Source organism: Meriones unguiculatus, chromosome 4 (assembly GCF_030254825.1).
Source record: "Meriones unguiculatus strain TT.TT164.6M chromosome 4, Bangor_MerUng_6.1, whole genome shotgun sequence".
Lineage (NCBI taxonomy): Eukaryota > Metazoa > Chordata > Mammalia > Rodentia > Muridae > Meriones > Meriones unguiculatus.
In genome coordinates this window covers 87321636-87345114 of record NC_083352.1, presented here as the reverse complement: position 1 = coordinate 87345114, position 23479 = coordinate 87321636, and the positions used below count along the sequence as shown (strand labels likewise).

General features: G+C 43.3%; 1 protein-coding gene across 6 annotated transcripts in view; it reads right to left on the bottom strand.

Annotated features, from left to right (window-relative positions):
• Mphosph9 (M-phase phosphoprotein 9) overlaps positions 1–23477 on the bottom strand; it is a 66803-nt gene extending 43326 nt beyond the window's left edge. For 4 of the 6 annotated variants that reach the window (XR_009591481.1, XM_021652756.2, XM_021652761.2 and 1 more), the window contains exons 1-8: positions 23324–23477; positions 20526–20789; positions 16901–17054; positions 12910–12999; positions 12204–12727; positions 9622–9748; positions 3752–3845; positions 1278–1381 (exon numbers count right to left, since the gene is read on the bottom strand). Coding sequence is in view for 5 of the 6 variants with exons in the window: in XM_021652756.2 (XP_021508431.1) it covers positions 1278–1381; positions 3752–3845; positions 9622–9748; positions 12204–12727; positions 12910–12999; positions 16901–17054; positions 20526–20632 (1200 nt within the window). In the remaining variant the exon portion in view is untranslated. Of the gene's footprint in view, positions 1–1277; positions 1382–3751; positions 3846–9621; positions 9749–12203; positions 12728–12909; positions 13000–16900; positions 17055–20525; positions 20790–23088; positions 23224–23323 lie in introns of those variants that run through there. The other 2 variants (XM_060382350.1, XM_060382349.1) reach the window with 2 other exon arrangements.
• Between the last annotated feature and the right edge of the window lie 2 nt (positions 23478–23479).

Sequence of the window (23479 nt, the reverse complement as noted above, 5' to 3'; positions counted from 1 at the left end):
GGCTTCCAGGGATTCGCCTGTCTGTACCACCTACCTCACTTTCACATGCAGTTATTTTTTTTCTTTTTTTTTTTAAGTTGTATTTTATTTCTCCAACTTTTTGTGTGTGTTTACTTCCTCTTTGCTGTGTTTGTTTTATTTTGGGGGACTGTTTGTTTTATGGTTTTGAGGATCAATCCAAGAACTTTATGCAAGAGCTCTACAACTGAGCTGCATCCCAAATGCCATTGCTTATTTAGACCTTTCCTTTTCCCCAATCTATTCTCATAATTTGATCAAAGCCTACACGCGAGAGATGGCCAGAAAGGACAGCACACACCTGTGATTCCAGACTCGGGAGGTAAGGGCAAAAGAATCAAGAGTTCAAGGTCATTCTCAGCTACACAGTGAATTAAGGGTCAGATGGGGCTACATGAGACCTTGTCCAAAAAAAGTAAAAAAAACAAAATATTTGTATTTCTTAAAGTACTGTAAGTTAAATGTTTCATCATTATGTTACAAATGCATCCAATGGGAGTTTTCAAAGGACAAAAATCACTATCAGGTGTAGAAGAAAAGGAAAGAAATTGCCAATAACCTACTACACCTACATATACCATACACACACACACAAAGAAAAAAAAAAAGTAGGCACAGAAGTATTTCAGTTAATTTCAAAAACAATGCCTCAGCATTTTTACTTCTGTTAGTTGGTTCTGTTTATCTGTGTGTGTATGTCTGTGGTGTGTGTGTGTATTGATACACAAGTGCCTATCCATTTGAAGGCCACAGGACAACCTCTTGCTCTATACACCTGTATTCTGAGACAGACTCTCTCACTAGTATAGCGTCCAGCTTAAGACGACCTGCTCCACCTATGCTTGGTGAGAAGCACGTGCCACCACTCCAGGCCTTTCAACACAGACTCTGGGATAAACATCGGATAATGTGACCACAAGACAGACACTGCACTGACTGAGCTCCCTCTCCAGCCTGGTTGGTTGGCTGATTTTGGTCTCATTACATAGCCCAAGTTGGCCTCCAATTCACAGTGATCCACCTGTCTCATCATACTTAATGCTAAGATTAAGGAAATGTAGCACCATGCCTAACTTAATTCCATTTTAAAGTAACCTTTTAAAGATTATATGAGATATAATATGAAAGAGAGCCTGACTTCCAAGCCTCTGCTTCCCCCAGCGTTTCAGAAGTTGCAACAATGCAAAGTCTATGATGGCAAAGCTATCTACAATCATAACACAGAAGCACCAATGCATATAGGGGGTACTATGCATTACCTGGCTCAGAGGCCTCTCTGGAGGGGATGGTACAAATGTCTTCTCCAAAGTTTCAGGCAAAGAGTGATACATGTCTTTTTCCTCCAAGTTCCAGTAAGTCAACCCTGATGTGTATACACAGAGAACAGGAGTGAGGAAGTGTTCTAGACAGACAATTCAATCATGGGTCACTGGGAGGGCTCAGCGGATTAAAGATTCTTGCTACCAAGCCTGATGACCTGAATTCTATCCCTGGAACTCACATGATGAAAGGTTCACACAACTGACTACCACAGGTGGTCCTCTGACCTCCAAACACACAGCATGCTATGCCCTTGTCATCATCCCTCCCAAATAAATAAAAGTAGTAAAAAATATACTTTGCACACGCCTTTAATCCCAGCACTCAGAGAGACAGAGGGAGTCAGAGGGAGTCAGATCTCTGTGAATTTGAGCTCAGCCTGGTCTACAAAGCTAGTCCAGGACAGCCAAGGCTACACAGAGTAACCCTGTCTTAAAAAACAAAAGAAAAATTATAAACAACCAAAATGAATTATTAACAGCTAAAAATGTATTTTGAAGAGAAGCCACTTCACAAGCACAGATGTCCACAAAATCAGTGTACAAAGTTCAAGTTCTCTATTAAATCTAGGTATAGTGATATCATCTGTAATCCATCATCTGTAACCCATCGTCTGTAATCCCAGCACTTAGGAGGCAAAGGTAAAAGGTAAAAGGGTCACCATAAATCTGAAGATAGCCTGGTCTATAGTGAGTACTAGGCCAGCCAGGGCTACATAATGAGACTCTGTCTCAAAATAGGAAAAAAATGTAGGCAGCGCCTAACAAACAATGCCCTAGGCTGACCTCTGGCCTCAACAAGTTATGTTCCCACACATGCACGAACATACATGTATTTGGCCACACACACAAACACACTAGGAAGGCTAGGGATGTAGAGAGAGTGCTTGCCTAGCATGGAGGAAGCCCTGAGTTCTGCATTAGTTACCTAAGGCAGGCATGCTAGCATACTGCTATAAACCCAGTACTTGCAGAGGTAGTGGCTGGAGGAGCAGGACTTCAAGTCATCATTAGTTAAATAGCACATATCAAGGCAGAGTTTTTCTGTGTAGCTCTGGCTGTCCTGAAACTCACTCTGTAATCAGACTGGCCTCGACCTCAGAGATCCACCTGTCTCTGCCTCCAGAATGCTGAGATTAAAGTTATGCACCAGGTTATAGATTAGACTCAAAAGGCACATGTCTTGGCATCACCTGGTCCCTCCTAGGGCTGCACCTCCATCAGTCATTGGCTTTGTTTTTTCAGAGACGGTTCTGTGAGAAAGAACTATTTTCAAAGGATGGCAAAGCCTGTTTTACTGAGAGAATAACAGCTAGGAGTTTCTCCTGTCACAGGAAACATCTGACTAAGGAGGCAGCCAAAGGCAAAGTCTTCAAATGAGCCTCTGGCAGATGTGAGCAGACAGACGCTCAGCACAGGAGGAGAAGCAATCAGCTCCATCCTACTGGGCCTTATAGGACTCCAGAAAGATTCTGGCTGCTATTCTGAGGAAATGGGAACCATAGCAGAGGTTTGAGTGGACGAGTTCCATGCATAGAAGGAACCCTCTGGCTACCATATTGCTGACAGTCTAAAAGGGTGAAGACAAAATGGCAGAAGGGAGGCAGGTCAATAGGTGGCAGACAGAGGAAGTTCTGAAGTGGTAGGAACAGTGTAAACTGAAAGGTGGCTGGATTCCACAGTTTCTGCTAAAACAAAGCTAATTCAAACTGAAAGCGGACATGCCACATGGGAAAAGGTGCTAAAATTCAACATAAAGCCAGGAAGACAGCACAGCTGGCCATGGCTTACAGAGGGGCTGACTCCTCACGGAACAATGGAAAAGCGCGTCAATGATTTATGCAGCTGTCTGGAACCATTACAGATGCGCTGCTTTACCACTCCCTCACGGCAACTGGAGGGTAGGCACACACAATGCTCTCAGAGAAGCCAGACACCACACATGCTCCTCATCACACAGTGGGCAATACAAGCAAGCCGGGGGTAAACAAATTCTTTAAGTTCCAAGGGGCTGTAGAAAAGACTTGATGCGCTTACTGCTCTTCCTGAAGTCTCAGGTTTAATTCCAGCACCCGCATGCTGGCTCACATTTGTAATTCTGGTTCCAGGGGATCCAACACCCTCCTCTGGCTTCTCAGGACAACAGGCCCGGGCATGACACAAGGTCATAGATGTAAGCAAAACACTCATGTACATAAACTAAAATGAAGGTTAATTTTTTTTCTTTTAAATTTGAGGTCAGGCCATGTCAGGGCACATGTCTTTAATCCCAGCATGTGGGAGGCAGAGGCAGGAAGATCTCTGTATGTTTGAGGCCAGCCTGGTCTACAGAGTGAGTGCTAAGCCAGCCAGTCACTATGATGTGACCTACAGAGTGTCTCCAAAAATTTTTAAAAATAATTTAAGTTCCATACCTGTTCCTGAATCAGACATCCAAGAACCTGAGCTTTCAGTTGGTTTATTGAGGTAAAAGGCACAAGGATGTACAGCTGCAGCAGCAAGGTTAGCCTGCAAGAGAGGAAAGGCGACAATTGGTGGATCGCTAAATGCATTATTAGGCACACACTGCTGAGCCAGGAACTAGCCAGGAGTTGAACCAGGCACAGAGACGGCAGCCGGTCACGAAGAGAGTATCAGTTCTCCATGGCTACAAGAACACAGCGTGGAGGACGGACAGTGCAGGCTCCGCCTTCCCTGCATCAGCTCTCAAAGGTCCGGGGGTTTTTTTGGTTGATTGGTTAGTTGGTTTGGTTTGGTTTTTTGGCTTCTGGAGTTGTTGCTGTTTTGGCTTTTTGTTTTGTTTCGGTCCCTGTGGATTGAGGGGGTTCTTAGAAAGAGCTTAGAAGATGAAGGCAGGCATAATCTATGAGTTGAGAACCAAACTATATTTACAGTTTGCTATCAATTTTCAGCAGGAATTTGAGAAATGTGGAATCAGTCACTAGGTTAAAAAAAAATTACCTAGCAACCTGTTTATTTCACCACAACTTTGGTAAATCAAATGACTCGAAACCACAGATCAATAATATGAACTGCAAATAATAAATTACTTTTCGATTATTTGTGGATAACATTAATTCCTTAGGCATACTAGGCATAACGCTTCACCAGCCTTTCTTCTTGTGTTTCTTTGAGACAGAGTCTTCTCGTGTAGCCCAGGCCAACCTAACACTCATTATCTTCCTACAGTCTGGATAACAGATCCTTCTATGTGTATTGGTACTGGAGATCAAACCCAGGTTAGCCATGCTAGAAACACACTTTACCAGGCCTAGAAAGATGGCTCAGAGGTTAAGAGTGCTGGCTGTTCTTCCAGAGGTCCTGAGTTCAATTCTCAGCACCCACATGGTGGCTCACAACCTCTTCTGACATGCAGGTAGAACCATGTATACATAATAAATAATTTAAAAAAAAAAAAAACTTTACCATAAAAGCTACATTGCCCAGCGCTTGGTTCTGGGTTTTGATGTTTTTCTCATCACCATCATCATGTGCATGGGTGTTTTGTCTGCATGTATACCTGCGCACCACTTGTGTGCTTGGTGCCTATGGAGACCAGAAGATGGTGTCAGGTTAGCTGAGACGAGAGTTTACAGAAGGCTGTAAACCACCATATGGGAGCTGGGACTTGACCCCAAATCCTCTGGAAGAACAGTTGGTGTTGTTCTTAACCACTGAGCCGTCTCTCCAGCCCTCAACCCTTGGTTTTTTAGAGTCTTGCTATAGCCCAAGCTGGTCTGGAGTTCACTGTGCAGTCCAGGCTGGCTTTGGGTTCCTGACCACGCTGCCCTCTATTCCTAAGTGTTGGGATTACATGTGTATACCATCAGGTTCTCAGCCCATGACTTCACATATACAGCAAGGCCGCTAGTCCCAGCAAAGGCTAAAAGTGCTTCTTGTTCATTCTGATTAAAAACAAAACAAAGTGTTGATAGCCCAGTGGTTGAAGGGTAAGAGCATGTACTTCTTTTGCAAAGGACCCTAGTTCAGTTCACAGCCCTCACTCCCATCAGATGGCTCACAACCATCTGTAACTCCTCCAGCTGCAGGGGATTCAGTGCCATCTTCTGAGCTCTGTAGGTGCCTACAGGCACGCCTGTGCACACACATGTGCACACACACACACACACACGCACACACACACAGGAATCTTAAAAAAATCTTTTTTTTTTAAAGATTTGTTTATTATGTATACAGTGTTTTTCCTGCATGTACATCTGATCTCACTATAGATGGTTGGGAGCCACCATGTGGGTGCTGGGAATTGAACCCAGGTCCTCTGGAGGAGCAGCCAGTGCTCTTAACCTCTGAGCCATCTCCCCAGCCTCCTTAAAAAATCTTTTTTAAGAAACAAAAACATTCCTCATAGTATCTCTAACACTGTCACACACAAAACTATTTTCCAGGAATGGGCAAACCACAGTGGAATGTTTGCTGCAAAAGGGCCTTTGCTAGGTTTCTTGCTCATCACTACAAAGAAAAGAAAAGCTGTGTCAAACAGAGATGTGCGACAGGAACAACCTCCTCTTCCTCCTCCCTTCTTCTTCCTCATTCATTTTCTTCCTTCTTCTTTTTTTTTTTTTTTCAAGACAAGTGTTTCTCTGTGTTAGCACTGGCTGTCCTAGAACTTGCTCTATACACCAGGGTGGCCACAGAGATCCCCCTGCCTCTGCCTCCTGAGTGCTGGGATTAAAGGCGCATGTCATCACCACCTGGCTTTCATTGACTTCTTCTAGGTGCTCCTCCTCTTCCATCCTCCAGAAGTAAGAATACCTGGGCAGTACTTTATTAGAAGGAACAAGCTACTCATGAGTCTGCCACAGAGGGTACCACTCCACCTCTTTCTGTCGAGACACAAATTCCTAAGTCACCATTTGTTTCCTAGACCTCTTGACTGTTTCAGTCTGGGAAAGTGACTACCGAAGACCAAGTCAAATACTCCCACGTAAAACACTCACACCTCACCCTGCTTCTGAGGATCAAGCCTCAGGGCAGGAGAAAACACACTGCGTACTAGAATACTGCCATACACAACTGCTGGCTGCAAGCTTCTGGGCAAACCCACAAGCCCACCTCCCCACTCTAAAAGGCTGCCCACTAAAGAAAAGGTCCACTTGAAAGTAAAAACATGATTCAACAAAGGCCTTCCAAACGTAAGCCCTCTTAGCCAAAGATGCTGGCCTGAGCCCAGCGCAAAAACACACTGATGAGGAGCTTAGTCGTTTGGCCCATGAGATGGAAACAAAGAACAACTTAGCCCTGGAAAGTGCTTTTGCCACACAATGCACAAAGTCAAGATGGACCGCAAAGTAACTATTTCCCAGGGTAAACCAGCATTGTGCAAAAGAAAAAGCTCATCAGAGGAGAATTTTGATAAGTAGTCCCCTTTGTGGAATAAAACTAAAAACAATGGGAACAATGGCTCACTAAAAAGTTTCCAACTTCTGTGAATTCAGAATTCTCCAACAAAGAAATATATCAGGCACGCCGTTCCCACAAGCCTGGATCACCTCACTATCACTTAAAGTAGCTGGGAATGGTAGTGCACGCCTGTAATCCCAGCACTTGGGAGGCAGAGGCAGTGGATCTCTGAGTTCAAGGACAGCCTGGTCTGCAAATCGAGTCCAGGACAGCGAAGGCTACACAGAGAAACCTTGTCTCAAAAAAAAAACCAAAAAAACAAAAAACAAACAAATAAAAAAAAAAACACTTTAAGTTCAATGACACCAAAGAAACTTGATTTTCCCAAATGATTTAATTGAGGAACAATTAACCTTGCCTAGATGATAGAAGAAATCACTCCTTTGAGCTCACCCCTACTTTGGCTTCCCTGATGCCCTGCTGGGGGTCGAGGGTAGATTAGCTGCAAAGGGCATGGTCAGCAGTGTGAGGGTAGTGGCTACTAGCCTGACTGTTCACTGAACTGATGGAGACAGCCAGGCAAAACCTGCTGTTCCAGACATACCACACAACCAACCCACCCAGGGACTTTATAGAGGCCCTCACAGAACAATGTCCACAAACATAACATGCCTCAACAGGCAAGCCCACCCTGCCATTAGTCAGAACACCTAGCACAAGAGCCAGGATGAGTCCACTTTGAAATCTCAGGTGACTCCAACGTGTGGCAAAGTTTGGGAACTGCAAGACAACATCAAATACAGAGTGAGCCACAGCCAGAGGTGTCTAGAAGAACCCACTGACCAGGAGTAAAACCACAAGCCAGAAGCAGAAGCAGAAAAGTCTCAGGGCTGAAGACTGCTATCCACGTGGCAGTAGACATGCACTCAGCATGTCCACAAACAAAAAGGAGGGTGGGTGTGGTACCGAGCTATGTGCCCACGTAACCCTAGCACTCAGAACGGAGAAGTAGGAGGATCACAAGTTGGAGGTCTCTGTGTGGGAGACCCTGTCTCTGGAGGTGAAAAGTGAGATGGTGTGTAAGTGTTAAGTTTTACAAGACAGAAGAGACTATTATTTAAGAGAACATTCTCCCTTTATGCCACACAACTACAAAAAAAAAAAAAAGAGCAATTTTCTACCCCAGTCTCCAAATAAGTTCAGACTACTGTTCCAAAAAATGATATCCCACTATTAATGGTGAAGTAGTTCAAAATAAGAGAGCCAGAGCACTCTCCAGACTCCAACTACAGCAAGAGCACTGACAGACTCCTCTGCTTCAGAAGCATCTGCAGTTCACAGGGCCTCATTCAGCTTCACCTCCTTCCCCTCAACCAACCCGGACAGTTCTATGACCTGTGGCATTAGGAAGCCCACACAGTAGAAGCTGAAAGAGAAAGGTGCAAACAGTGCCTCACCCCTAACGACCTCCATACCTGAGACACTGAGGAAGGAAGATTAACGTGAGTTTAACGCTACCTGGGCTACAGTGCTAGAGTCTGCCTCAAAAGGGGGGAGGGGGAGTTTACTACTAAAAGGGAAATAAGCAGTTCCTTTAAAAGTCTGAGAAAATACAGGCATGGCGGCATGCATCTTTAATCCCAGAATTCAAAACCAGAGGCAGGCAGATCACTGTGAGTTCCAGACCAGCCTGGTCTACATAGTAAGTTCCAGCCAGCCAGGTCTATGTAGAGAGACCCTGCCTCAAACAGACAGACAGCTACATAGATAGACCGACAAGACAGACAGACAGATAAAAATTTTAAAAGGCTGAGGGAAAGGACAGTGAGATGCTCGGAGGACACAGGTACTCACTAGCTCGCCTGACAGCCTGAGTTCAAACTCTAGCCCCTGGCTCTCATACGTTGTCCGCTGACTGCCACCTACGGGCTTAATGTGCACATCCACACCCAACAAGGTAAAAAGTAAATGAATGCATAGATAAAAATGTAAAGACTGAGGGACTCTTATGACTTTTTTATTCCATTTCTGTCCTAGGATAATGGCAAGACAATGCTCAGAATGATCAGGACACAGCCCATTTCTAAAGGAACTGACCCTCTCGGCGTACAAAGACCTGACCTTGGAACATCCATGGATGACACTAAGCAGTGCTGTCCCTTTACAGTTTAGGCCATGGCAGCAACACACACATTCTGAAACTTTGTATCTATGACCCTTTGTGAACAGAAAGCTCCAGGCTGAATGTAAAGGGTTAATCTTGCAGAACATGATGGCATTTTACTGCACTCTCTGCTACTCAGGAGGTTGGGAGGAAGAGGAAGAGGCAGTCTATACTGGCAAATCCAGCTACAAGGAAAAAAAAAACTATTACTAAATTACAATTCAAATGATAAAATCAGAATTATCCACATTTCAACGATCTTAAGAAAGTGCTCAGTACATACAGTATTACTTGCTGCAATGACTAGTAGACTCTCTTTTTATTTTTTTGTTTTTGTGGGGGGATTGAGACAGGGTCTCTCTATCCTGGACTCCCCTTTGTAGAACAGCCTGCCTCTGCCTCCACCACGTGCTAGGATTAGAGGTGCGCGCCACCACACCCAGCTGCTATGTACTAGTAATGCACACTATTTGAAGGTTTGCTTTGCAGTGCGGGGGAACAGATCCAGGGGCTCATGGACACGTCAGACAATTACATGGTAGCCCACAAACACTAACGCCACAGAATCTGATGCCCTCTTCTGGCCTCCAGGGGCATTGCATGCATACAGTGCACATACACGCATGCAACTGAACACATGAAATTAAGTAAGCCTTAAAGAAAAAAAAGATTTGTAAAGAAACAAATGAGCAAAACCACAACAATGCCAGTGTAACCACCAGGACCCAAGACATGCCAGAAGAGCCCCTTATCACCTACTGTTTCAACTGGAGGCTTCCGGTTTGGCTCGTTCCCTGGCTTAGGTCTTGAGCAGCCATCTTCTGTATGTGCTTGCTTGGGCTGGTTCTGCTTTAGCTTTTGTGCCCATGATGTTACAGACTTAATACTTAAAAAGAGAAAAATAAAATTAATTTCTTTAAAAGCCACCTTTTATATGTAAGAGTCAGCATAGGACCTCGTGCCCCAGTGGGCAGTGTTCTGCTTTTCTACTGGTAAAAATGGGCAGGTGCAGTGGTGCATGCCTTGAACCCAGCACTAGGAAGACAGAGGCGGCAGCAGATCTCTGGAGACTGGAGGCCAAACTAGTCTATACAGCATGTCCTGGGACAGCCAGGGCTATAGAGAGAGGCCTGTCTCAAAATCAAAAACAGTGTTTTACTGATTCTCCTAAAACCTCTTTTTTTAAAGATTCATTTTTAGTGGGGCTAGAGAGATGGGTTAGCAATTAAGAGCACAGACTGCTCTTCCAGAGGACCAGAGTTCAAGTCCCAGCACCCACAAGGCAGCTCACAACTCTGTAACTCTTAGCTCCAGGTGATCTGACACCCTCACAAAGAGATACATGTAGATAAAACACCAATGCACATCAAATAAAAAGATAAAAAGATTTATTTTTATGTGTGTCAATGTTTTGCCTACATAGATGTAGGTGTACCACATGCATGCCTGGTGCCTGCGGAGGCTAGAAGGGAGTATTGGTACTCCGCACTTGAAGTTACAGGCCATTCTGAGCCACGGTGCGGGTGCCAGGTCCAACCCAGGTCCTCTGAACAGCAGCAAGCACTCTTAAACACTGAATCACCTTTTCAGCTGCAGATTTCTCTTTGTTAATTTTGTATTTATTCATTCACTTATGTATTTATTTATTTACTATGTGAACATACATGATGTATGTGTGTCACAGTGTAGGCAGAGAGGTCAGAGATCAATTCTGTGGAGTTAGTTCTCTCCTCCCACCATGGGCCCTTGAGATAGAACTCAGGTCATCAAAATTTGCATGGCAAGCACCTTTACCCAGGGACATCCCACTGGCCCCAATTCTCCTTTCTTTTTTCTGTTTTTGTTTGTTTTCTGAGACATGGTCTCTCTGTTATATAGTCCTGTTTATCCTAAAACTTGCTATATAAACCAGGCTGGCCTTGAACTCACGAAGATCCACCTACCTCTGGGCTTAAAGGCATGCACTACCTAGCTTCTGTAACACATTTCAGATGTAAAAACTGAAAACTTGGGGTAAACCACAAAATTTCACAAGATTTGTTGTGTTTTATTTGGGGATGTTTTGTTTTGTTTTTTAATTTTGTTTTGTTTCTGGGACGCTTGCCTCTGCCTCCTGAGCGCTGGGATTAAAACTGGGCGCCCCCATGCCCAGCCCTGGAAGTCAGTTTTTACGTCTATCTTTTTGTATGTGGGTGTTCTGCCTGCATGCTCGTATGTGCACTACACACGCACAGTGCCCAGGAGGGCAGAAGAAGGTGCTGTACCAACTGGAGCCACAGTCACCATGTGGATGCTGGGAGCAGAACTCAGGTCCTCTAAAAGAGCAGCTGAGCCCTTTCCAGCCCCACATTAACAGTCTTAAAGCCCTGCGCATGGGAAGAGTCAGGAGTCATCCGTACACAAAGCTTGTTTATTTCAGTCCACATGCAACACATCATCAGATTTTACAGGTAAAACTGATTTATGTCCAAACAATCTCTTTCTACTGTGGACCAAATAAAAAGAACATTACCATATTCTAAATGTCATTAATAAATGAGTAAAGCCTACACCAAACCCACAACTCTCATCTGGACACTACTGCTATTATTATAACAAATATTGCTATAGTAATGCTTTTATTCCAGTTTTCCTGGTAGCCATTGGGACTGTTATGTTTTACATACAGTGTATTTTTTAATATTACATAATAGTGGGAATTGTTATTTCTTCCCTGGCTTTATATACTATGTAGTTTAAGAAGATATTTTAGGGGCTGGAGAGATGGCTCAGAGGTTAAGAGCACTGGCTGCTCTTGCAGAGGTCATGAGTTCAATTCCCAGCAACCACATGGTGGTTCGCAACCGTCTAAAATGAAATCTGGTGCCCTCTTCTGGTGTGCAGATGTATATGCAAACACAACATTCTATACATAATAAATAAATCTTTAAAAAAAAAAAAAAAAGAAGATATTTTAAAACTCCATTATATTGTTGGGCTATAATTTTTAAACTTTTAATTGATAGTCACAGAACTGTACAAATTATAAGCACATAACCAGATGGACTTTTACAAGTGAACACACCTATTTGACTCTCACCCAGTTTAAGATAGAGGTCTCTCATGCTCATTACCATAATAAACCCTAGTAGAATTCTATCGTCATAGATTGAATTCTTTTCTTGTTATAATTTCAAAAGCTTTCTAAAATTGCAGGAATATTATACTAAAAGAACATGGTTATACAAGTAAAGTTGATTCAATTCTACCACCAAGCTTATCTCTCTGAGATATTAAATTTCATATATTTTTAACAAATAACTGACTAAATAAATCAGTAAAACCCTTCAAATTCTACTTACCTATTTGCTTTTCCACTGTATACTTCAGAAATTTTGTTTTCACCAAGAAAATTATGTTCAAATTCACCAGGAAAAGTGGAGACATCTTCCTTCAGGGATGCACAAAGCTCTTCAGGGGTGTGTGTGAAAAAGTTAATGGCAGCTATGCCACCTACAGGGGCCTGTGCCTGCACCCCAGGGGCTTCGTGTTGCCCCTGAGAAGCCGCCTCAGACTCCAAGGGTTCCGTGGACTCCTCAGCCCCGTGAGTGTTCATGTCCAGGATACAGAAGGTGCCGTAGCCACTACTCACTGAGCTGCTGTCCACATTGCAGTCTGGGTGACATGCGGATGATTCTGGCTGTGTCTCAGGTTCCTTAGACTCTGGGTAACTGATAACAGACTCATTTCTCTCACTGTTTTCAGAGAAGAAGCCCATTTGGCTTTCTGAGGACACCTGTTCACTCACAGAACTGCTGCTGCATGAAGGCCAGGAAACATTGCTGATCTGTAGTTTTACTAGCTTCCTTATCTCCTCCTGTATTCGCTGAAAACAAAAAGGGTTAAAAAAAAAGGACATTAAACATTTTTTTAAATGTTAAAAAAAGGCCATGTTTCAAAATATGCTGTGACTCTAAAAGTAATACCTTGTCTTCATAAGCAAAATAATGCACAAAGTTTTGTCAAAAAATCTCACTCTTAAAAACCATCACCGTTAGGGAGGCTCACCTGGATCTGCCTGTGGAACCGCTCCTGCTGGGTGACAATCTGCTCCTGGCACTGTCGTTCAACTACCCTGAGCAGCTGCAACCACCTGGCCTAAAATTATAAAGAATCTTCATTGAACGTAACTTTAACCTAAAATGTTACAAGAAAAATGTTCCTGTGAGAAACACCGCCCTTCTCTGTCTGATTTATTTTCAGACAGGGTCTCACTCTATAGCCCAGACTGGCCTGAAACCTACTATGCAGCCCAGGCTGGGCTCAAACCCAAAGCAATCCTCCAGCCTTAGCCTTCCAAGCTCTGGGATTACAGGCATCAAGCCTAGTGAAACCACCCCTTTTTTTTCTTTTTTAAAGATTATTTATAATGTATACAATGTTCTACTGCATGTACACCTGCATGCACGCCAGAAGAGGGCACCAGATCTCAACATAGACGGTGGTAAGCCACCATGTGGTTGCTGGGAATTGAACTCAGGACCTCTGGAAGAACAGCCACCTCTCCACAGTGATAAGCTTCCAACCATAAAAACCACTCTTTTAATGCAAAATTTATAGGCCAATTTAAATAGCTCAAAATACACATTTAGTGCAACACTACATAAGCAGAGGTTAAAGAATCTTTTTCAATGTAACCTGAAATCTAGGCAAATCTGCAAGTATGTCGTATTTTTCAAGTGGAATCTTAAAGTGTCTTCTGTTGTTGCCTGGTACGCAGAGGCCAGACGCAGAGGCCAGAGGGCACCAGATCCTGCGGAACTCGAGTTCCAGGTAATGAGCAGCCATGTGGGTTGGACAGAACATCGGTCCTCGGGAAAGCAGCCTCTGCTCTTAACCAATGAGCCATCTCTCCAGCAGTTGCTATATGCTTTTAGGAATTTATTTGATCACACACACCAAGATGAACATGTGAAGGCAACTTGTAGAAGGCAATACTTTCCTCCCAATGTGGTGCCAGGGGTGAACTCAGGTCATCAGCAAGCATTCTTACCTGCCGGGCCATCTCACAGGCTTTTATGTCTGACTAATGAAGTACTAGATAGTACCAGGCACAATAGCACATACCTACAGTCCCAGGACTCAGCGAGCTGAGGCAGAGGGATCTTAAAACCAACCTGGACTATACATAGAGACAAAAGACCTGACAGCTGCACTCTACGCGTGTGCATATGTGTATATATATGTGTATGCCCTCATGCATGCTTGCACATGTATAGAGACCAGACAGAGGTAAATCTCAGATGTCCTTCCTCAGGGGCCACCCACCTTGGTTTTTTTGTTGTTGTTTTGTTTTGGGCGGTTTTTTTTGGGTTTTTTTGTGTTTGTTTGTTTGTTTGGTTGGTTGGTTAGTTTTTCAAGACAGGGTTTCTCTGTATAGCTCTGGCTGTCCTGGAACTTGCTCTGTAGACCAAGCTGGTCTCCAACTCACAACTCCACCCGCTTCTGTTTTCCTAGTGCTGAGATTAAAGGTGTGCATCACCACCGCCCAGCAGCCCACCTTGTTTTTTGACACAGGGTCTCTCACTGGGACTTGAGACTTGTCAATTATGCAAAACTAGCTAACCCAGGAGTCCCAGCTCTACCTTACAGCACTGGGACTACAAGAACCACGACCCTACCCAGCTTTTTATGTGAGTGCTAGGGATCAAAGGGAGGCTCTCATGCTTATGTGGCATGAACTTTATTACCTAAGCTGCCTCCCCAGCCTCTACATTCATCTTCAGTTCCTCATCCTTTCCCCTCATAAAAGCTAATAATTTAAGTACAGAAATGTACCCAGAAGAATCTCATATTCTAAAATAGAAATAAATTAGTAAAACAGTTTCACTTTCACTAAAGTGTTCCAACCTGCAAAGCTCAAAGTACAAAGAATAGAAAGCTGATTCTCTGGAGTCCCATGGAACTGGCTCTTCACTTCAGAGCCCACATTTAGGTCATGATTGCTCCTGACTACTAAAAGCAGTAAGCACTTCCTTAGAGACACAAAGCAAGACAGGGAGGGGCTCACAGTCCCCAGAAGGATAAGTCCCATCTTAAGTGTGAGCAATAGATGGAACAAGAGCAGTGAAGTGGCACACAGTGCTGATGAGGAGCCATGCTCAAAACCAGCTTTGCTGCCTAAAGCCTCTCGGCTTCCACCATACAGCTCCGCATTGATTCCTCAACTTCACTCCTCCTCTCTACAGCTTGCTCACCATCCACCAACCTCTTCTTAGTCTTTGGGCCTATAGGACTGCCTTCCACCTCCCAGCTTTGGAAGCATCATGCCTTCTACCTGGAACTCTCTCTCTCCCCACCAGCTTTTCACATGACTGCTGGCCTTCCAACCCACAATCCCACACTCACTATCTCCTCCTCTCAAAATCCCAAGCATTTCTCTTTTTTGCCTTGTGTCCATTTTACAGTAGAAAAATAACTAATTCATGCAGTTTTGTACATACTGCCCCAAACAAACTTAAGTCTGTTTCAACAATGAACCTGGTCACTAGCTTAGAAAATAATGTTATTCTACATCTCAGTCTTCAGGGCATCAATAATAGATTCCCTGTTGTAGCTACTACCCTCCCAGTGAATATATGAACTGCAGAAATGCCTGAGAACTTCACAGACGAACCATGAATATGGATATGGCTCTCACATATTATCATAATATTCTTTGCTCTAAGCAACTTCCACTTCCTTTATGTGACATTTAGGTAGGGGTGTGTGTGTGCATGTGTGTGTCCAAGCACATTAGCAGGCATGCATCACTGCAGACTGACGTTAGGCCAAGGTGAATAATAAGCAACCATTCTATTACCTATACTTCCCCCCCAAAAAAACATGGTCTTACTGCCTATCCTGGAATTTGCTCTGTAGATCAGAGATCCATCCACCTGCCTCTGCCTCCCAAGTGCTAGATTAAAGGCATGGACCACCACTTATACTAATTTTTAAAAGTTAGTATAAACAGGTTATTTTATCTGTGAATTTCACTTCAGAATGATATGAACTGCTTTTACTTAAAAAAAAAAAAAAGCTATAAAAAGAGGTCTTAAGGGGGCTAGAGAGATGGCTCAGAGGTTAAGAGCACTGACTCCTCTTCTAGAGGTCCAAAGTTCAATTCCCAGCAACCACATGGTGGCTCACAACCATCTACAATGGAATCTGATTTCCTCTTCTGGTGTGCGTGAAAACAAGAGTGTTCATACACATAAAATAAATAAATATACTATATATATATAATTGTTTTAAAAAAAGGTCTTAAAAGCTATAAAAGAGCTAATTAGAGTGAGTGCTACAAAGTGTCTAGTATACTACCTGGCAAAGAGATGGATAAAATGAAAATATTTATTATTTTTATCCTATAACTTATTATTGTATAAATAATTCAAGTGCTAAAATGCTAAAAAGATCTAGCTGAGGCAAACTAATACTGTCAGCTCTGCCGGCTCAGAATAAGGTTTTGTGTTTACCAAAGTAGACTAGGCCCTTTTGAATGACAAGAAACAATCTTGTTACCCCAAAAGGGAGGGGAAAACCTTCAAGGGGAAAACCATCAGAGTAAGGCTTGTATAATACCTGTGAGATGTTCATAAAGATTCAATTTCCATCATAGTTTCACCGAAGAAACTGCTGCCATGACAAGCAGACGGCTCAACACATCATGATGAACACAATCAGAACATTTAAAATATTCTAAGCAAAGTAGAGTTAGGTTTTTCAAAGTAAGAACAACTCTAGGAGCACCTCAGAAGACTGTAATTAGTAACAGTTGTAACGGAGGGTGCTGGGAGCAAAGGTCAGTTCATGGGAATGTCTGCCTACTGCAGCCCTGATATTCCCTGTTTTCCTTTTCTTCTTCCTTCAGTATCAACACCTGGTTAATATACTCAGTTATCTCACTTTAGCCCTCAAGTTAAGTATCACCATTTTTCTGGAAATATATTTCTAACAATTTGTTAGAGCCCCACTGAAACAGAATTCAAGACCCCCAAAATAAGCCAAAATGAGATACCTCACAGTTCTTCCAAGGTTCTGGGTCAGTCTGGCCACTGTTCTGCAATTCTTGTGTTAAAGCAGTGAGGACTTCGACTGTGCCTTGAATGACTGGTGGTCCGGTCTTCCCTGAGAAAGAGGATACCCCATTTGTACTAAGGTGGGGACTACTTCTGTTGAAACATAAATAATTCAATGGTTTTCTTCATTCAACTGAAGTGTTGAATAATTCAGTAGTGCAAGATCTAGCAGAGCAGCACACAACCACTGACACCTAATCCTCCAAAGGGCACCTCCTTTGAAAATCTAACCACAGAGTCAGGCAGCACAGGACACACTCACTTCTTTATGAATGGCACAGAGAGACCTTTTCCAGCGCTGGGGAACGCCCCAAAGCCCAGCAGAATCTACAGGAGTCATCCCAGCCTCTCTGAATTCTTCTGAGGATTATTTGGCCCACTTTAAACAGCCCTCCATTGTGCTCTAAGGATTCTCTCTCCATTCCCCAGAACAGTCAAGTCTTAGTAACCAGATTGATTTGGTGTGATAAGCTTGTGCTTATCTCTGGACTACCTCTAAATCAAACTTCTGCCAAGCCAATTAGCAGCCAACATTCAGGATTTATTGGGCCTGTGTGGTGTGTAATGGAACACTAATTCTTTCCAGAAGACTTATTTTCCAAATGTGGGTCGATTTTAGATTTGTTTATAAACACCCCAAGCACAATTCAGGACAATCAAGTCTGTGTAGTAGCTGAAAGGACATTTAAAAAACAAAAGTTTTTTAATGACTTTTTATTTTATGTGATTTTAGATTTGTTTATAAACACCCCAAGCACAATTCAGGACAATCAAGTCTGTGTAGTAGCTGAAAGGACATTTAAAAAACAAAAGTTTTTTAATGACTTTTTATTTTATGTGCATTGGTGTTTTGCCTGAATGTATACCAGTGTGAGGGTATCGGACCCCTCAAAATGGAGTTACAGACAGTTGTGAGCTACTATATGGATGCTAGGAATTGAACCCAGGTCCTCCAGATGTGCAGCCTGTGTTCTTAACCACTGAGCCATCTCTCTTGCAATTTATGTTATTTTTCTATCAGCCTCATAGATGCCAGACTGGCCCCAAAACTCATTATGTAGGAGAGGATGACTGTGGCCTTCTGTTCTCTCTGCCTTTCCCCTCTAAGTGCAGGAATTACAGTCATGAGCCATGAAGCCTGATTTATGCTAGAAATGAAGCCCAGGGCCTCCTACAAGCTGGACAAGCACTCAGCCAACAGAGCTACATTCCCAGACCCTTGGCCATTTTATTTATATATTGAGTAGACCTGCTTTAGTTAAACACATACATACACACACACGCGCGCGCGCTCTAAAATGAAGATACTAAATAACATTTGGACCAGAATGAATAAAAATTCAAGAGCAAGAATATAAGCTCTCTAAAATAAGTGTTGTCCATAAGAACTTTGCAGAGTTGCAATAATCAGTTTCAACATGGTGGATTAACTGTCAGTCACAAGGGAGAGAGATATAAATTCAATGGCATAAATTTCATGAGAAAAGCACACTTATATCCCCCAGGCAATTTAAGGACCCTACTCTAAAGGAAATTTCTTCTAGAAGTGGATTTCAGAGGGGCACCAAATGAGACAAGAAGTAAAGTGTGGGCCAGTATTCAGCTGTCAAGCTAGAGCACTGCAGCAGACACTTCTTCTGGGTCATTTCTCATCTTTTAAATTCTTCCCTCACACTACCTCATTCCACGTGGTGGTATTATACAAGCTTAAATGCTTCAAATTTCTCACAAGCAAGGCAGAGAATGAACAAGTTTTAAAGTAGTTTATTTATAATACACAATTGCTTCAAACTCTTTACATTTAAAGCTACCTGGCCCTCTGCTGAGTGCACTAACACAGCCTTCCGTAGGATCCTAGCACTCGTAGAGGCAGAGGGAGGTCTGTGAGTCAGAGGCCAGCCTGGTCAACAGCGTGAGTTCCAGGACAGGTAAGCCTATGTAGAAAGACCCTGTCTCAACAACAAAAAAAGAAAATGCGGTCAAATATGTGTGTATGTGTGTGTATGTGTGTGTGTGTGTGTGTGTGTTGCGGGGGCACGGTTTCCATAAAGCCAGACATAATCCCCAGTTTGGGAGGTAGTATCAAGAGTACTGCCACAGATTACAGACCAGCCTAGTCTACACAATGAGCTTTCATCAGGGCAGCCAGGGACATAGATACCCTAAATCAATCAACCCATAACTAAATACATAAAACATTTTGTTGGCTATTTACAAACATATTTACAACTTATAGTCTTTTTTCTTTGTCTGGTTACAAACATACATTTTCAATTGCTACTTCAGATTGGTGAGATGCTTCTGCAATATAAAATATACTATTAATTTTCTTTTGGGTTTTTTTTGTTTTTTGTTTTTTTTTTTTTTGGTTTTTCAAGACAGGGTTTCTCTGTATAGCCTTGGCTGTCCTGGACTTGCTTTGTAGACCAGGCTGGCCTCAAACTCACAGCGATCAGCCTGCTTCTGCCTCCCTGATTGCTGGGATAAAAGATGGCTTATTAATTTAAAATGTAGAAAGAAGCTGAGTAAGCTAGCTCACATTTGTAATCCCAGTACTAGGAAGGAGGAATGCCTTGAATATGAAGACAGCCTAAGCTACACAGTGAGAATATCTCTTAAAAAAAAAAATAAAATAAAATTTCAAAAGGAGAAATAATTGGGCAATTATCAGGAGGCAGAGAATCAAAAAAAGCTCAGGTATCCCTGGCTGCATTATGAGTCAGTCTAGCCTAAGCTATAAGAGACCATACCTAATAAATAAACACACAAAATAAATAATAAACAAATAAATTTAGGTCATTTTGTTTGTTTGTTTTTTGAGACAGGGTTTTTCTGTGTAGTCATGGCTGTCCTGCACTCAATTTATAGACAAGGCTGACCTTAAACTCAACGAATATTCGCCTGCCTCTGATTTTCAAGTGCTGGGATTAAAGGCATGCACCACCAAGCCCGGTCTAGGTCACCAAACTTTAAAAATAAGCTTATAAGTTGACAAATTTAAAAAAAAATAATTAAAAAATAAATTTAAAAAGGATAGAAAAAGAGTTGCCAAATAAAAAAGCATAATGCAGCCAGGCGAGATGGCACATGCCTGTAATCCCAGCACTCAGGAGGCAGAGGCAAGCAGATGGCTGAGAGTTTGAGGCCAGCCTGGTCTACAAAGTTAGTTCAGGACAGCCAAGGCTACACAGAGAAACCCTGTCTCAAAAAACCAAACAAACAAAAAGCATAACGCACAGTACAATGAGAAAAATGAATTTGGGGTTTTTGTTTTTGTGAGACTACTGTCTTACTATGTAGCCCTGCCTGGCCTGGAACTTGCTACATAGTAATAAGTTCTTTTCTACAGTGTTGCCATGCAGAAGTACATTTCTCAGCAAGTAATGATGGATGGATACTAGTCATAACTGATTGAATATACCTCAGTTCTTTATCAGAGGTGAGTTGTTCTGTTCTTTAAGGCAAATCAGCAACTATGACACTGATTAGATCAACTGGTCAGCTCTGCAAACAAAGTTATTTTGGTTTGTTGACACATGAAAATAATATCAAACCAATTCTTACCTATTAGCATGTAAGCTCAACCCAAGAGAATGGGGAGTACTTTTGATACCAGATTCTAAAGAAGGTGAAGTTTTTTGTGAAGTTTCCACCAAATCAAAATCCTCCATATCATACGAAAATTGTTAAGCTCTGTCATTTGGAAACACTGTTGCTCTTCCTAGAGGAGGAGATGGCTTCCGAGTCTTCTTCAGCCACTTCACCGTCTACAGGCATCCTCAGCAGCTGACATTCAGCACTTCGAAATCTGCTGCACTTCCAAAGGGTCTGAAAATGAATGGGGGAAAACTACTGTAAAAGGCCACTAAATTTATCCACGATCTCTGGAAACCTCTCAAATTCATCTACAATAAGAACAGCAATATTAGGGCTCAGTGTCTAAGAGGCACTTGCCAGGCAGACAAACTTGAACACCTAAGCTCAAGGAAGTTGAGAACCAACTCCTCTGTCCTCCATGTGGCACCTGGAATGTACATGAACACACACACAACCACAAATAATTTAAATTAAAAATGTAAAAAGAATAGTGAGATTATTCACAACAGGCCTCTGGAGATGAAGGGACAAAGTAAGATGATTCATCCATGTGATGGAATATTACTATTACAAGAAGAGATGCAGCAATGAGTCCCACTATGACAAGAAGTACAGAAAACATCAAGCTAAGTTTAAAAAACAATCATAAAAAAAGACCACTGGAAAGATAGCTGGAGAGATGGCTCAGCAGTTCAGAGCACTGACTGCTCTTCCAGAGGTCTGAGCTCAATTCCCAGCAACCACATGGTGGCTCACAACCATCTGCAATGGAATCTGATTTCCTCTTCTGGTATGCATTAAAACAGTGTTCACATACATTAAATAAATAAAGTTTAAAAAAAAAAAAAGACCATTACTCTGTGACTCCATTTGCATGAAGTATCTAGCATCAGCAAACCCACAGCGCAAAATGAAAACTGTTATGTCTGAAGCACTGAGGAGAAGGGGAGAAAGGAGGTCACTGCAGTGTAGTTGCTTTTCATCTTAGGGTGATGAAAAGTCCTGAATTCAGCTTTTTTTTTTTTTTAAACTAAGATCTCTAGATGATATATTTTCAAAAGGATGGAGCTTACATATAGGAATCATATGTTTTTTTTAAAGCAATTTGTAAGAGTCCATTATCTCCTACAGGCAATATTTCAGAATTTTGTGTTTAATAATGAAGGTTCTAAATGCACCCTATTATGTAATAAATGGAGTGCTTCCAGGCCTGCTTCACGTATTTAATAAGTCCTACCTTGCAGAAGTGCTTGTTGACTTATGAAGCCACTAACAGGGCTTACCTACAGTCTTTAAATTGGTGTTTAAGAGCTTTTTAATTAGTCAGGCAATGGTGGCACACACCTTTAATCCCAGCACTCAGGAGGCAGAGGTAGGTAAATCTCCGAGTTCAGGACATCCAGGGCTAGAAGGATAAACACTGTCTTGTGGGGTGGGGGGAGAGCTATTTAACTGTTAAAAATCGTTGGACAGACATTTCTTAATTCAAAGCCTTTTGTACTCTTTGCATCTGCAATAGCTTCTTGAGAGAGAAACTTATTTCCTGACAAATTAACTATAATTTTACTAATCTGGACATACGAGATAAACCTGCAGTTATAAGCCCAACCATGTCTCCTCCTTCCAGAATCCACTGATTTTTTTTTAAGTGGGGGAAAAAGAAACAAACAACAAAAAAAAAGCAGGGGAAAGAAAAACAAGAACAACAACAACTAAAAAAGCATGCTGCTTACAGAATGAGAAGTTTAGAGGCTGCATCGGAAGAACTTTCTCACTTTCCAGGCCTTAAAGAACACAATCAGTTCATTAAAGTTAAAGAACCATTTCCTTCAGGACAGGTACAGAGGCCAAGGGTAACCAGACCTAACCAACTGGGCTTTGCCTCCCCCACTTCCCCACCCCAGGGTCTGGCCCATCACCAATAACAAACGGGGTATTGAAAACGCAGGGGCTGCCTCTTCCAACTGGCAACAAAAAATACCTGGATTCAAATGACCACAAATTCTCCAGAGAGGTGGATCTACAGTCTCATCACCCCACCCCACCCCGCCCCACCCCGTTCTCCTCCGCTGAGGTAATCCGGATGCAGAAGATTCAGATGGAAACACCACCAGGCACTCAATGGCGCCTCTCCCCGCACGAAGGGTGAGAAGGGAGAAATCCGCTGTAGACCCGAAATAAACTTGACAGAGAAGGAATATAGGGACAAGGCATTTTTTTTATATAAATATCATTTCCAGCAAAAGAAGAAAAGAGACTTCTGTCCCCTCGCCCTCCAACTTTGGGGTCGGCGGCAGTGAGTGGCGGAATTGCGTTAACAAGCTGAAAGTTCACTGGGCTTCCCTGCGGGGAGACCTCGGGCGTTGAAGCCGGCCCCTGGTCGCTGGCAGGCAGCGGCCATCAGTTCAAGGCCGGAGGCGAGAGGATACAGGCGGCAGCAGCGATGATGGAAAGCCACTCACTTCACCACCGCCGCGACTGCCAAAGGGAATTCGGGTACCACTACTCGGAGGGGGAGGGGAGCACTCACGCCTCCTGCGAAGGCCGCACTCCGATTGGGCCACGCTGGTGTCACTCAAGGGCACGAGCCCGGACGAGGCGAACGCAAGCGCGGACCCGCACGCGAGGGCAGGCTCCGGCCAGGTCTGCGGTGGCCGTCGGCCCTCGCCTCGGCCCGTCAACGCGCCCGGCGGGTCCCACCTGACGGGACCGTCCAGCCCTCAGCCCGCGCGGCACGCAGCTCCCCGCAGGCCGCGACCGCTTACCTGTCCTCGCCTCCGCCCAGGTCGGGAGCGGGAGATTGGCCCCACGCGACCGTTAAACTCCGAGGAGCGTGCGCGCGCCCGGCGTCTCGCCCGCGATTGGCTGCTCCGAGGAGGGCCGAGCCGCGGAGCGCAGAGCGCGCAGACACCTGCCCGAGC